The following is a 12,231-nucleotide window of genomic DNA, read 5'->3' on the forward strand; positions in this document are numbered from 1 at the left end:
CTGGAGTAGTTATTTCGACTATTTGGTCTATTGTAGTGATTTTGTGATGAATTATGCGTGTTTCTTCGTTCTGGTGATCTTCCTCTATAACTTGAGTTATATGGTGATTGATTTCTTGTATAATTTGTATTGTTCGGGAGTGGTTTTCCTGAACTGTTGTTGCTGTAGACTGTTTTGTTCGGTAGGTTTTGATCTTTTTTCATGTATTGATGGAATGATTTATTTGGTTCTTTATATTTTTGAGGTTTATTTTGATTGTCTTGCTGTTTTTGTCTACATTCGGAAATACTATGTCCGTATCGTCGGCAATAATTACACCATTTTTTGAAAGATGGTTTGCCTTTAAAGTTTGGGTTCTTTTCGTAAATATTGAGTATTTCAGTGATTTTTTCAACGAGGTCTGTCTCTGATTCCTGTATATTATTAATATTAGTGGGAGTCGTTTCAATTCTGTTAACGTATTGTAATTTCAGATTTTCCGTTTCTTCTAGTTTCATCGTGATTTCTGCTTGTTCTAATTTGTCTACTAGTTTTCGAAAATCTAAATCGGGTTCTCGAATTGAAGAAGGATGGGATGCTCTCTTTTTTATTGCTATTTTCCTTAATTGTGGTGTTAAGGTCATCATTAAGATTTCTGTCATCTTTGTGTTTTTATAGTCATGTGTATTTAATGAATATGCTTTTCGAACTAGTGTTTCGATTCGTACTGCTATTTGCTTGATGGTTTCGTTTGGTAATCTGCGAATTTCATTACATAAAACTCTTTGTTGTTGTTTGTTTCTTTCGGAGTCAAACATTTTTGAAAATTCCTGTGTAAACCTTTTCCAGTTTGATTTTATTTCTAGAGGTAGTACTGAAAACCATTTTTGGGCTGCGCCATCTAAGGTTGTTTGTATTAACGCTGTGCGTCGATGTATCCAATTTTGATGTAGTGGCGTATTAATTGGTTCAGGTCCAATATTTAAAATCAGGTTTGCTGTTACTGCATTTAAATAATCTTCTACAGAGTATTCAGGGTCTGTTCCTGTGAAAACCATTAAAGGTTTGTTTGATGTTATTGATGATCCACCCATAAGGTATGGATTCATTGTCATTTGTAATGATTCTGCTGCATTTGGCATTTGAGAAAAATTTGAAAGTTGGTTTCTTGTTATTTCATGTTGCTGGAGATAATATGGGAGTGGTATTTCATTTTGCATTTGTGATGGTTGATACGAGTGTGCAGTCATTGGATTTTGTTGTTGAATTGGTTGAAAAGATTGTGTATTAATTAGATTTTGTTGTTGAATTGGTTGTTGATGTTGTGCATCTATTGGTTGTGGAGAAAAATTTCTATGATTTGTACGTGTTCTCTGTATTCCTTGTCTACGATATTCTTGAGTATTTGGTGCAAATATATCTGGTTGTAAGAAATCATCATCTGAGGATAAATAATCCATTTGATAAGGTGTCTGTTTTTTATTTTTATTTTGTTGAAAAAATGGGTAATTTTCACTGTGATCCTGTGGAGGATTTGTTTGGAAATTTATTGAATTAGGTTGGGTCATTGGGTTATCCCAATTTCGAGATCTTGTATATTGGTTAAAATTTCTTTGTGGTTGATTATATGTTTTTGATGGATGTGTATAATTATAATTATGGTCTGTAAAGTTGTTTCTAGTGAATGTTTTGCGTGTTTTTGATGGTATTGTCATGGGTCTGTATGTTTGGTAATCCATATGTGAATATTTAGGGGCAACCGAAGGTTTAACGGTTGATTGTAAGGTTACCTGTGTTTGTGAAGGATTTGTATTTCTTGGTGTTGTTAAATTTGGGCGTATTGGTGAAATACTTTGTTGTGTAGTTGTTGTGTGTACAATTTCTTCATTTATGAAGTGTGATGGTGTCTGGATATCTTGTTGAGTAAGATTCCTAGTTCCATTGAGGTTTTCATTGTGTATGACTGTAGAGTTTAAACTATTATTTTGTGTATCGGGCAAAAATGTATTATAGTTTAATGGTGTTGCATCAATGGTGAATGGTATTATTTTTACATAATCTCTTATGTAAGATATCGTACTTATTGCTTGACTTGAGATTGATTGTGGGAAGCTTATAAATGCGGGATGAGACCATTCGGGGTCCCAAACATAATCTGATTGTTCTGTGATAGCGGTATCATCGTTCGAGTTTTGGGGTCTAAAATTTTTTCTTGCTTGTGCAATTAAATCAATATTGTGTGTGAAATAATCTATTATGAACCATGCCAAAATTTTTTGTAGATCGTGTTTTGTATGTTGTGAAACGTCGTTTTTCGTGAAATTTTCTTTAATGATGTTTAAATAACTAGAGAGTAGTGTGATTTCATGTCGTACTCTTAAATGTTTAGATGTTTCTGTCGGTGAGACATTTGTTATTGGGATTTCATTTTCTAATATCGAAATATAACTATATATTATTGCGAAAACTTCATTGGTGAATATGGGGTTTGCTCTTTGTGAGTTATGATATTGGATGCTTTTTATATATTCTGAAAAAACTTTTGAAAATTCTAAATCAAGATCGTCTGTTTGAATTGTATATTTTCTATTATTATGGTTTGGTGAGGTGAATTCTATGGAGTAGATTCCATACTGTTGTGTTATGTTGCATATATCTTTTAAGTAGTGGTCTATGATTTGTCTTTTGATTTTTACATCTGGGAACTCTGTTTTACATGGACTGATTCCGGGTTCAAATAAATTTAATAGTAAATTATTGCAAAATATATGCTGTCCTCTATCAGTGGTTGCATCTATTATAAAAGGAAAGATTTCATCATCATCTGGGCTTTCGTCACCTGGGGTGTGCGTTGAGCTCATTTTTTCGTTCGATGACTGTTAATATGTAATTATTAATGTGTCGAATTGGTTGATTCCAATTGTATAAATGTACTGGTTTGTGTTTATACTGCTTTTTTATTCTTCTTTTTCCTCTTTTTGATGAATTTGAAGTTGTTTCTGAGTCAGAAAAATATATTTGATCGTGAAGTGGGCAATTTTTATCTATTGATTCTTTTAGTTTGTAAAGTTCGTCTAAACTGTTGGTTTCTGATTCTGAAAATGCGTTTCGATTTTTTGAAAATCTTTTTCGTGTTATTTGTCTTTGTTTCGTTATTATTTTTCTTTTTAGTGTTTGTCGTTTTGTTCGAATGTATCCAACTGTTTGTGTATGAGGTGTGATTACAAGGTCGTATTTTTTGTTATCTATTTCACAATTGTGTAAAACGATTGTTTGTTTATTTCCTAGGTTTTTAAATGACATAAGGTTTAGGATGACGGATGCAAAAGGTTGTTAAATGATTTCTATTTTCCTAAACTGTTAGTTCTTACGATTTTTTGGTTAGCTTAACCTGGGTCTATTTGTTCAGGGTTGGAGAGAAAAGTATATCGATTCCGAAGAATGATTTTTTACTTTCTCGTGGCTAGTATAAGTTAAGGTGTTAACTTACTTAATCTTACTTAGGGGTAGTGATTGTGTTCAAGGGTTGGAGAATAGTAAATCGATCCACAAGGTTCAGGTATAATTAGAACGCGAGTAGTTCGTTAGATACTATTTTAAACTTACTAAGTCTAAGATTTATCCTGGGTCTGGTAAGAGGGGGGGTCAAGTGAAGGATGAATAACCGAAGTTCTTCACTGTTTATCCTAATTTGAATGATTAGTTTTGTTTAAAAATTTCTATTAGTCTTAGGTCTTTAGAAAGGGTTGGGTAGTGAATCGACGTTTGAGGTCGTTAGACACTAATTAAGTGGGTGGGGGAGAACAAAGTTGTTCTGTTTGATCCAAGGATAAGCCTTGATGATCAAATTTGAAATTTAATTAAGTAGAAAATGATTTAAGATCCAAGGATAAGCCTTGATGATCTGGTTTTAAAATTAAGTGAATTTAAGTTTTAATAAAATTTTAAATGTGTGTAAAGGAAAGATTTAGTGTTTTGATGATATTAGTGGGTTTATGATTGCTGTTATGTTTTAGGTGATGGAGCTGGAACAACAGGATGATTTATGATTACTAACCATTTATTGTCATGCTACTAATTTTTATTTTTTATTTTTCAATAAATATTTTTCAAACATGTTTTGTATATTACTGCAGAGTTTTAGGAAAACGATCTTAGATCTTTTTATCAATCGTTATTGTATATTAATAATTTTGTTTAGCGCCTGAAATGATTTTGAAGATTAACTTCAAGGTTTTATGTTTGCAAATGAAAATCTAAATTCATTGCTAGTAGTATTCTAAATATAAAAGTTTGTTCTGGTTTTTGCCTAACTATCATATAGCTATATGGCAAGTTTCTACTTTGTCGTATGTCGTCTCTGGTTCGAGGTCTTCTTCCAATTCCGGGTAGTTCTGTTATGGTTCGGAATATTGGCTCTGATCTATTGAGTCGTAGAGACATTTCGATTAAATTATTGTCGTATAACATTTTGTAAATGTTTTTGTCTAATTTCTAATCTATTTTGGTTAATTCTAAGCTATTAAGGTCTTGTTCGAGACTTATGGTCGCACCAGATGAGTTAGGACTGGAGTGTATAACTCATAGAGTAATTTCGGATAGGGTACACCGTCTGCTCGTCACGCTATCTTATTTTCGGCCGGATAGATTCGTGCAACTTCTTAGTCTAATACCGATCCTAATCTTACTCTTATACTATCTAGTCTCAGGTTGTTTAACTAGTCTCTGCTAGGCTCAATAGATCTAGGGTATACTGGTTTATTGCGGCTGCTGAAGTGCTCGGGAGAGTCCAACTAATTTCTAAGTTAAATTCAAATCTCTCTGGTGCTGAAATTACAAGTAACTTCAGCACTTACAAATAAGTGGGTTGTTAGTTAGATGGATCATGATTGGTTAATATTAAATACTTTACATTGGTAAAATATCTAATTTATCCAATCATAAAATGTAGTTTAGATCAGGTTCCAGTAGCTTAGCAATCCATTAAAAACACAATAGTTCAGATCCAATGAATACATATTTATTCGGCTGAAACCTCGAGATTTAAAAGACCTAATTAAACTTTTAGATAAAAATTTAAATGAAATTCTATAACATAAGTACATTGTGTTTTTGTAGAGTAAAGTGCTGATTTAAAAAAAACGCTAGTCAAAACAATTTTTGTAGTATGAAATTATATGACGAGCATTTGTTCAACTACCGTTTTTTTCTTATGGAGGTCAACCCGGGAAATTAATTTGTACAAACTGCCTTTTTCAATACATTAAAGTGCTGCGGTTTAATTTGTCCGGATATATAGTAATTTTTGAGAATTTTTTTTTGTAAAGAATTTTTTTCGAGAAATTTTTTTTGAAATCCGTTATGATGGGTTATAATGAATTATAATTTTCATAATTTTTTCCAAAACTTTTCTGCAAATTTTGGAGCCTTTTCTGCATTTCCCAATTTCTCTCGATTTCTAAACCTACTCTTATGTTTTAAAATTTTAGCAAAACCCTATCGCTCACTTTTAAAACCCAGTTCTTCTCATTGTTAACAGCCAAGTTGTACAAGCCCAAATTTAACCCATCCACCCACATTGATACACACACCTAACCCCTTCCAACCTACCCTCATCACCCCCACTTATCCTAGCCCCCACACACCTACCCGCCCCCGTAAGTTTGGGGGGCGTCACGATCTGCGGGGGGGGGGTCATACGCTTACGACATTTTAAATTTTTTTAAGGTGGAAGTTGGTAGGTGTAAAATGTATGTGGGTGGGGGAGAGGAGGTGGTGGTATGTGAATGAATTAAGAATGATGGGAGCTAGTGCGAATGGAGAGATAGAGACAAAAAGAAAAAAATCGAAATTGATCCAAATTTTTGCTGTAGCCAAAAATAAATAACAATTTAGCGATTGCAACTTTCAAGTTTTGATTATTTAGTTTCAAGGTTTTGGAAAGTTTAGACTCATAAATATCTATTATAGTCCATTATAATTTATTATAATTACGCTTGCGATAAGCAAGCGTTATTCATTATATTTCATTATAATCAATTATAAGGTATTAAAAGGATCTCTACCTTTTTGGTTTTATAATCTAATTTATCCATTTATAATTGATTATTTAAGAAGATTCTGGAGACACACCATGAAAATCCATGATAATCGATTATTATCCACTGAACAACTAGGCTACACTGAAGCTCTAGGTTTGTCTAGGCTACATTAGTGGGATAAAGGCGCTTCCGGTGGGGCTGGCCTGCAACTCACTGGGGGCTGGACGGAAGAGGAGTGAAGACCCTCTCAAATACGGAGTGGGAATTAGATTCCACAAGAAGCTAGCAGACTACGTGACAGAGGGTACTTTTTCAGCCAATCAGAGAAGAGCATTGTACAAGCGCTTTGCATATATAATTCAAATTGAACTCTGGGGTGGAGGATCCTAACTTTGAGGTTTTTTGGGTTTTTTTTTTGGGGGGGGGGGGGGGGCGTTGGTTTTGTTAACTTGATTCAAATGATCCAAATTCAAAAATCGCTGATGAAATTCTGTAAGACTTCTTTAGGACAGTTAACACAGCAACTATTTGAAAAAACAATGCAAAAACCTCAAAACATATTAAGTTTAACAAAGTTTCTACGATTTCTGAACTTCACTCTACTGCTTGATGCTATATTAAAATTATAATAGTTTTCAGGGAGCATTGCTTTTATCCGCTACCCCTCACATCTTAATACATCATTTGACACAAATAAACAGACACAAATAATCAAAGGTGAAATAATTTCTTACTATTGACTTCAGGAAACCGGTATCTTCATAGATAAGGGCATAAAAATCTCGTAAAAACTTTTAATACGATCACCAAAGTAAGTCTGAATAAATAGAACCAACCCAAATGAGTAAGTTCCCCCTTTTTTTCGAAAACCGGACAAAAAACTGATCTTCTTTTCAGGAGAAGTTATTGCAGTTTTGCATGCAGACAAGGAAGCCGAGCATGTTGATGTGATGCACGCAATCCAAGAGATTCGAAGTTCATTCACGGTCTCAGAAGACCCACCGGAATCTCAAACGCTGATCTACAAATTATTGAACTAAGAAATTTTAAATCTGTACTTGAGTGAATGATGCAACCAAATTATAGCTTCATACAAATCACAGACTCAGGTATCAAAAAGAATACAAAACTACTCCGATTGCACTTTAAGGCCAACTTAAAAGTTTTTTGGTTCAATAATTGACGATAGAAATGAACAATAGAACGATAGGAATGAAAATAAAAATTTCAATCTCTCCTTCCTTTTATCCCCCCACATGCTAAGTTAGATACAAACGCTGTGTTTTACGTCTCTTTTTGTATAAAAAGGACTAAATTCCTGGCCTCAATTCAACTTGGAGCGCATATTAGCTTGCCACTTACGTGTACTATAAGCACGCATTATGTCGCGCGTTAATTATCCCAAATTAGCATGTTTCAAACCATCTTAACTTGACAAAAAAGCTCAAAGGTGGAATATCATTTTAAATTTGAGCTGAAGACAATAATATCTCTCAGATGGTATGAACAAATATCCGTCAAAAATGCTTAGTTAAAAAGTCGAAAACTGACTTAATAAAAAAACCACCTTAAGCACATACATTTCACTTTTTCTTCAAAATTTGGAATAAAAATAACGCTTTATGTGAAACAATATAATTGCCTCAGCTCAACTCGGACTGATTTTTGAGCTGGATTTATTTGGCGCCTACACTACACGTCAAAGCAAATTTTTAATTATTGCGCTCTATTTATCTCAAAACCTAACAAAAAAGGGTCACAGGTGAATTATATATGCTCAAAGGTTGATTTTTCGAAAACCTATCATCAATATATTTAAAATGAATTAAATATTTTTTCCTGCCTGGAGTTAAAACTCGCCATAAATGAGCGCTCTTGTTTTTTACTCTTCTCATAAGCCTTTTAAATGTTTTTTTAAACAAGAAAAACTATTAGCCCTTCTGACGATTTTTGACAAAAAAGGAAAGAGAATTTTCTGCTTCTCTCTCTCTCTCTCTTTCTCCATCTCTCGCTCTCTCTATCTCCCTCTCTCTCTTCTCTCTCTCTCTCTCTCTCTCTTTCTCTTTATCTTTCTCTCTTTCTCTCTCTCTCTCTCTCTCCATCTCCATCTCTCTCTCTCTCTCTCTCTCTCTCTAATTCTCCCTCTCTCTCTCTCTCTCTCTCTCTCTCTCTCTCTCTAATTCTCTCTCTCTCTCTCTCTCTCTCTCTCTCTCTCTCTCTTTCTCACTCTCACTCTCTCTCTCTCTCTCTCTCTCTCTCTTCTCTCTTTCTCTCTCTCTCTCTCTTTCTCTTTTTCTTTTTTCTTTCTCTTTCTCTTTCTCTCTCTCTCTCTCTCTCTCTCTTTCTTCCATGTACAATCCCAACAGAAGAAAATTGCATCCGCGTGATACATAGTAATCTTTTCAAAAACAGGCACCATGATTTATTTGGATAACAAAAGGTTAGCATCAGGGTTCCGAGATAGATCCCAGCTCAGGAAGCGTGTAATCTCTAAGCTTTGGTCCGTCTTGAGTGTTAGAATTGGACTCGTAAGATCAAAATTTGTTGCAACATTTCATTCATTATGAGCAATCATAGGATGTATAGTTTATGGTGGTCTCGAATTTGTTGTGGTGAAAAAAGTAACCAACTTCGTTGCTTATTGAGTTTTATCATATATTCATGCTCTTGGATTTACTCATTTAGCCTGGGAGCCAATGTTATGAAACATTTTGAATGATGAAACTTTGATAAATTCATTTAGTCGACAGATTTCCTCTGGCATCATTGCCTGTTTAACTCGGACATGGTAATCAAAGTATCAAGTTGCAAAACTTTTTTTTTTAGATCTTTGATTGATCGAACTTCTGTAACCTGCCAATTAAAACTGAAGCTCAAGCGAATTAATATACAAACAATACTGATAAAGGGAGTTTGGTACGATTTCATGAAATTAGCTGATATTTTACAGACCCGTAGAGAGATAAAAAGAAGGTCAGACATTCGTTATCAAACAAACATTAAATTAGGAAACTGGAAATACATGTTCTTTTCACGTTATTGACGTTTTCTCTGCAACGAGCGAATTTTTAAGATCGAAATTTTGACATATACCAGATGACATAGACTCTTGGTTCGAAGGCGTAAAAATGCCAGTACATCACAGATAATTTCAGATATGTTCTTGCTGTGGAACTTGCATACAACAAGTAAATTGAAATTGTGAGCTCAAATTGGTTCTTGAGCAAGCTAACTATTCCACTTACTAAGCTTTGAGCATCCTGTGCATGCAGTGTTTTTTCAAATGTTTGCTGCAGTAGTTCTTTTATCAGCTTATTTCGATCATCTTCGCAATAGTTTTTTATACAAATTCAGGACTCATTTGACGCCAGACTAAGTAACCGGATCAAGTGGAATCGAGTTCTGCTTTGACTCACACGTGTTTGAACAGAAAATCATTGAAAAAGATGTAGGCATAGAACTTTTAGATAATCTAAATTGGGATTTACATGTAAATACAAGGTGTAACAAGGCGTATGCCTCATTCCACATGGTGAGACGTAACATATCGCTACATACCAACCATTATACCAAACTGCACTTACTTCGAGGACTTTCGATACTAATCTTATTATATGCATTGTAGGTGTGGTATCCGAGTATTGGTGCACTTCGTTTTATTGAGCTATTTCAAAAACGCGTTACAACATGGATACGCCCAAACACCGAGTACAAAGACCGTCTCATGCATCTCAGAAAACTTCCTTTATCGTTCTACAGAGAAATGCATAATGTTTTGTTCAGGAAAATCATTCAAAGAAAGTTAAGCGTTCCTTGGAGAGAATATGTTGGCACCAACGAAAAACTCAAACAAACCAGAGCAACATTTGAACAAAAAGAACCGTTCGTACTTCAAAAAGTTCGACTGTCATCCAGCAAACAAAGTTTTTGGGACCGGGTTATTTTCCTACATAAACTAATTGACAGCCAAAAAAAATTTTTTTAAGAAAGCGCTATGAAAGAATTATAAGACTTTTACTGGAACTACTTTATATCTTGTTACGACTACTACAACATACTGACTTGGACCTTATTGGATATAAAACAAAACAGACTAGAAAACTCGAACTTCCGAGGGCCTTATAAGCCCTTTCATTTATTGATTTCTCGGAGAAACCCATTATTATTATCACCATCATCATTATTATGATGACTATTATCATTATGATTATTAGTATGATTATTATGATGATTATTTATATGACTATAACTAATTTAATTCCTTCATGTTTTTTTTCCATGACATAAAGAGTATGCATAGATCAAAATATCGAACTTGAGCTCCTAACTTAATTTTTTTTGTATTGGTTGTGAGGATTTTACTACAGCAAAATCACCCTTGAAATTGACTAATGGCTATTAAACGCCTCTGAAACAACAGTTCTAATTTTTTGATTAGCTTAGTTTTTTCCCAACGGTTTCAACAAGAATGATTCAAAATTTCAGCCCAATATCTTAAACATTACCGATAAGTTGCAGAGAAAACAAACGTTAAAAATGATTCGTTTTCTCATTGAAGTCAAAAAGATGCAACTTTTATGTCGTATAATGTACCATTAATAAGCGCCAGATATCATTAACCAGGCCATTTAGTAGACTTACAAAGGTTGGAACATTTTTTCAGTCGTTATTTGCTATTTCCACATTTGCAAATTATAGTACTTTTCTTGTTTCTCTGTGACTTTTTATCAAGCTGGTTTGATTTGAGCTGGGTTCTTATGCGTGAGTTCACCAGCATGCTTTATTGCTAAAGCCCATGGAAATCTTACCTTGCCTGATACGCTGGTGAAAATCATACCTCGACATTTGACTTTCCTTCCCGTCTACTTTTCTCACAATTCCATGATAACTCGAGTAAAAATGTTTTTTGATAGAACATGTTTGAAATCAAATGCTCATCTCATGTAAATGCTAATACTTGAACGTTCCGACTGCCTTTTATCCGCTACGAAGTTTTATATTCAAATCATGGATAAAGTTTTCAAAAAAAAGAACTATTTTACTTTTTGAATCTGTAAGCTAGAGCATTTTGTAATGTTATAATAGGACAGTTTCGCTTCGATTCTACTTGTAACGCTCTCTGTGACAGATCAAAATTTTGTTTTTAGTCAATAACTCTGCTGGAAGAAAATGCAGCGTTGAAATTAGTTTCATTGCGAGAAAAAAGTCTGCAAAAAATTCCAAGGAGTTCATTTAAGGGTTATGTTAATCAAAAACACTTGAGAACTCAATCATGAATGAAAAAGTTGATTGAACTGATCTCAGAAAAAAAGCAATGATGTTAGTTTTGACAAGACAGATATTGATGTTGCAGATAATGCGCCCTGTACAGCATCTTTTTTTGTCGTAAGCATTGTAGAATAATTCCCAAAAACAGGGGGAGCAGTCGAGGTTTAAAGCCTCTGAGATTCATTTCTGGATAGGCGCACAATTCTGTGTCTGAATGTTCCTGCATTCCCGAGACAAAAGTTTCCAAATGGTAAACGGATTTCACTTACAAAATTTCCGTGGAATCCACGTATAAATACCTGTATCATTAATTTTGTTGGCACATTCGTTTTATTGGGGATTACGCAACATGCAAATTTGGCTAGTTATTCTAGGTTCCGCAACTGAGAGAAAATTCCTCGAAATTTAACTGAAATCTACAGATGTAAATTGAATCCGCAAAATTTGTATGCAGAATCCGCAAATGTTAGCGGATTCCGCAAATTGTAGGAAGATCCGCAGTTTTGATAATAACTGAAATTGCCAGAAAAAAAACGAACTTGAGCTGGAAACTCTGATCAAGATCTTGAAGTTCATTTTCCTCATGAGCACAATCCGATGCCATATAAATGCTTACCAAGGTTTACATATCTACCTTGGTAAGCATTTATGTGGCATCGGATTGTGCTCATGAGGTTTAAAGTCATGATCAACCACCAGGTAATTGATCAACCATCGAGGACAACTGCCGCGATTTATTCCGAAATAATATGGCCGAGTCCGTCCGAGATTATTTTATGACTTGAATAAACTACTTGAACTAATTACTCTTTGTTGTTATCGCTGTTTGTTTTTATTTGTGCTTTTTATTTCAGCCGTATTCTAGTTTGCTGTATTCTTTTTAATGTATGCAGTATGTGTTATAGTTTTATAATTATGCCATCCCATCAAAACTGTTCTGATT

General features: G+C 34.1%; 1 protein-coding gene across 2 annotated transcripts in view; it reads left to right on the forward strand.

The window, feature by feature from the left end:
• Positions 1–7,255, forward strand: part of LOC134848403 (thymidine phosphorylase-like) — a 30,867-nt gene extending 23,612 nt beyond the window's left edge. The window contains exons 5-6 of one of the 2 annotated variants that reach the window (XM_063865833.1): positions 6,184–6,355; positions 6,918–7,255. In XM_063865833.1, the coding sequence (XP_063721903.1) occupies positions 6,184–6,355; positions 6,918–6,966 (221 nt within the window). In that variant the 3' untranslated portion in view covers positions 6,967–7,255. The remainder of the gene's footprint in view (positions 1–6,183; positions 6,356–6,917) is intronic. The other variant, XM_063865832.1, reaches the window with a different exon arrangement.
• Positions 7,256–12,231: the final 4,976 nt, after the last annotated feature.

Source organism: Symsagittifera roscoffensis, chromosome 6 (assembly GCF_963678635.1).
Source record: "Symsagittifera roscoffensis chromosome 6, txSymRosc1.1, whole genome shotgun sequence".
Taxonomy (NCBI): domain Eukaryota; kingdom Metazoa; phylum Xenacoelomorpha; order Acoela; family Convolutidae; genus Symsagittifera; species Symsagittifera roscoffensis.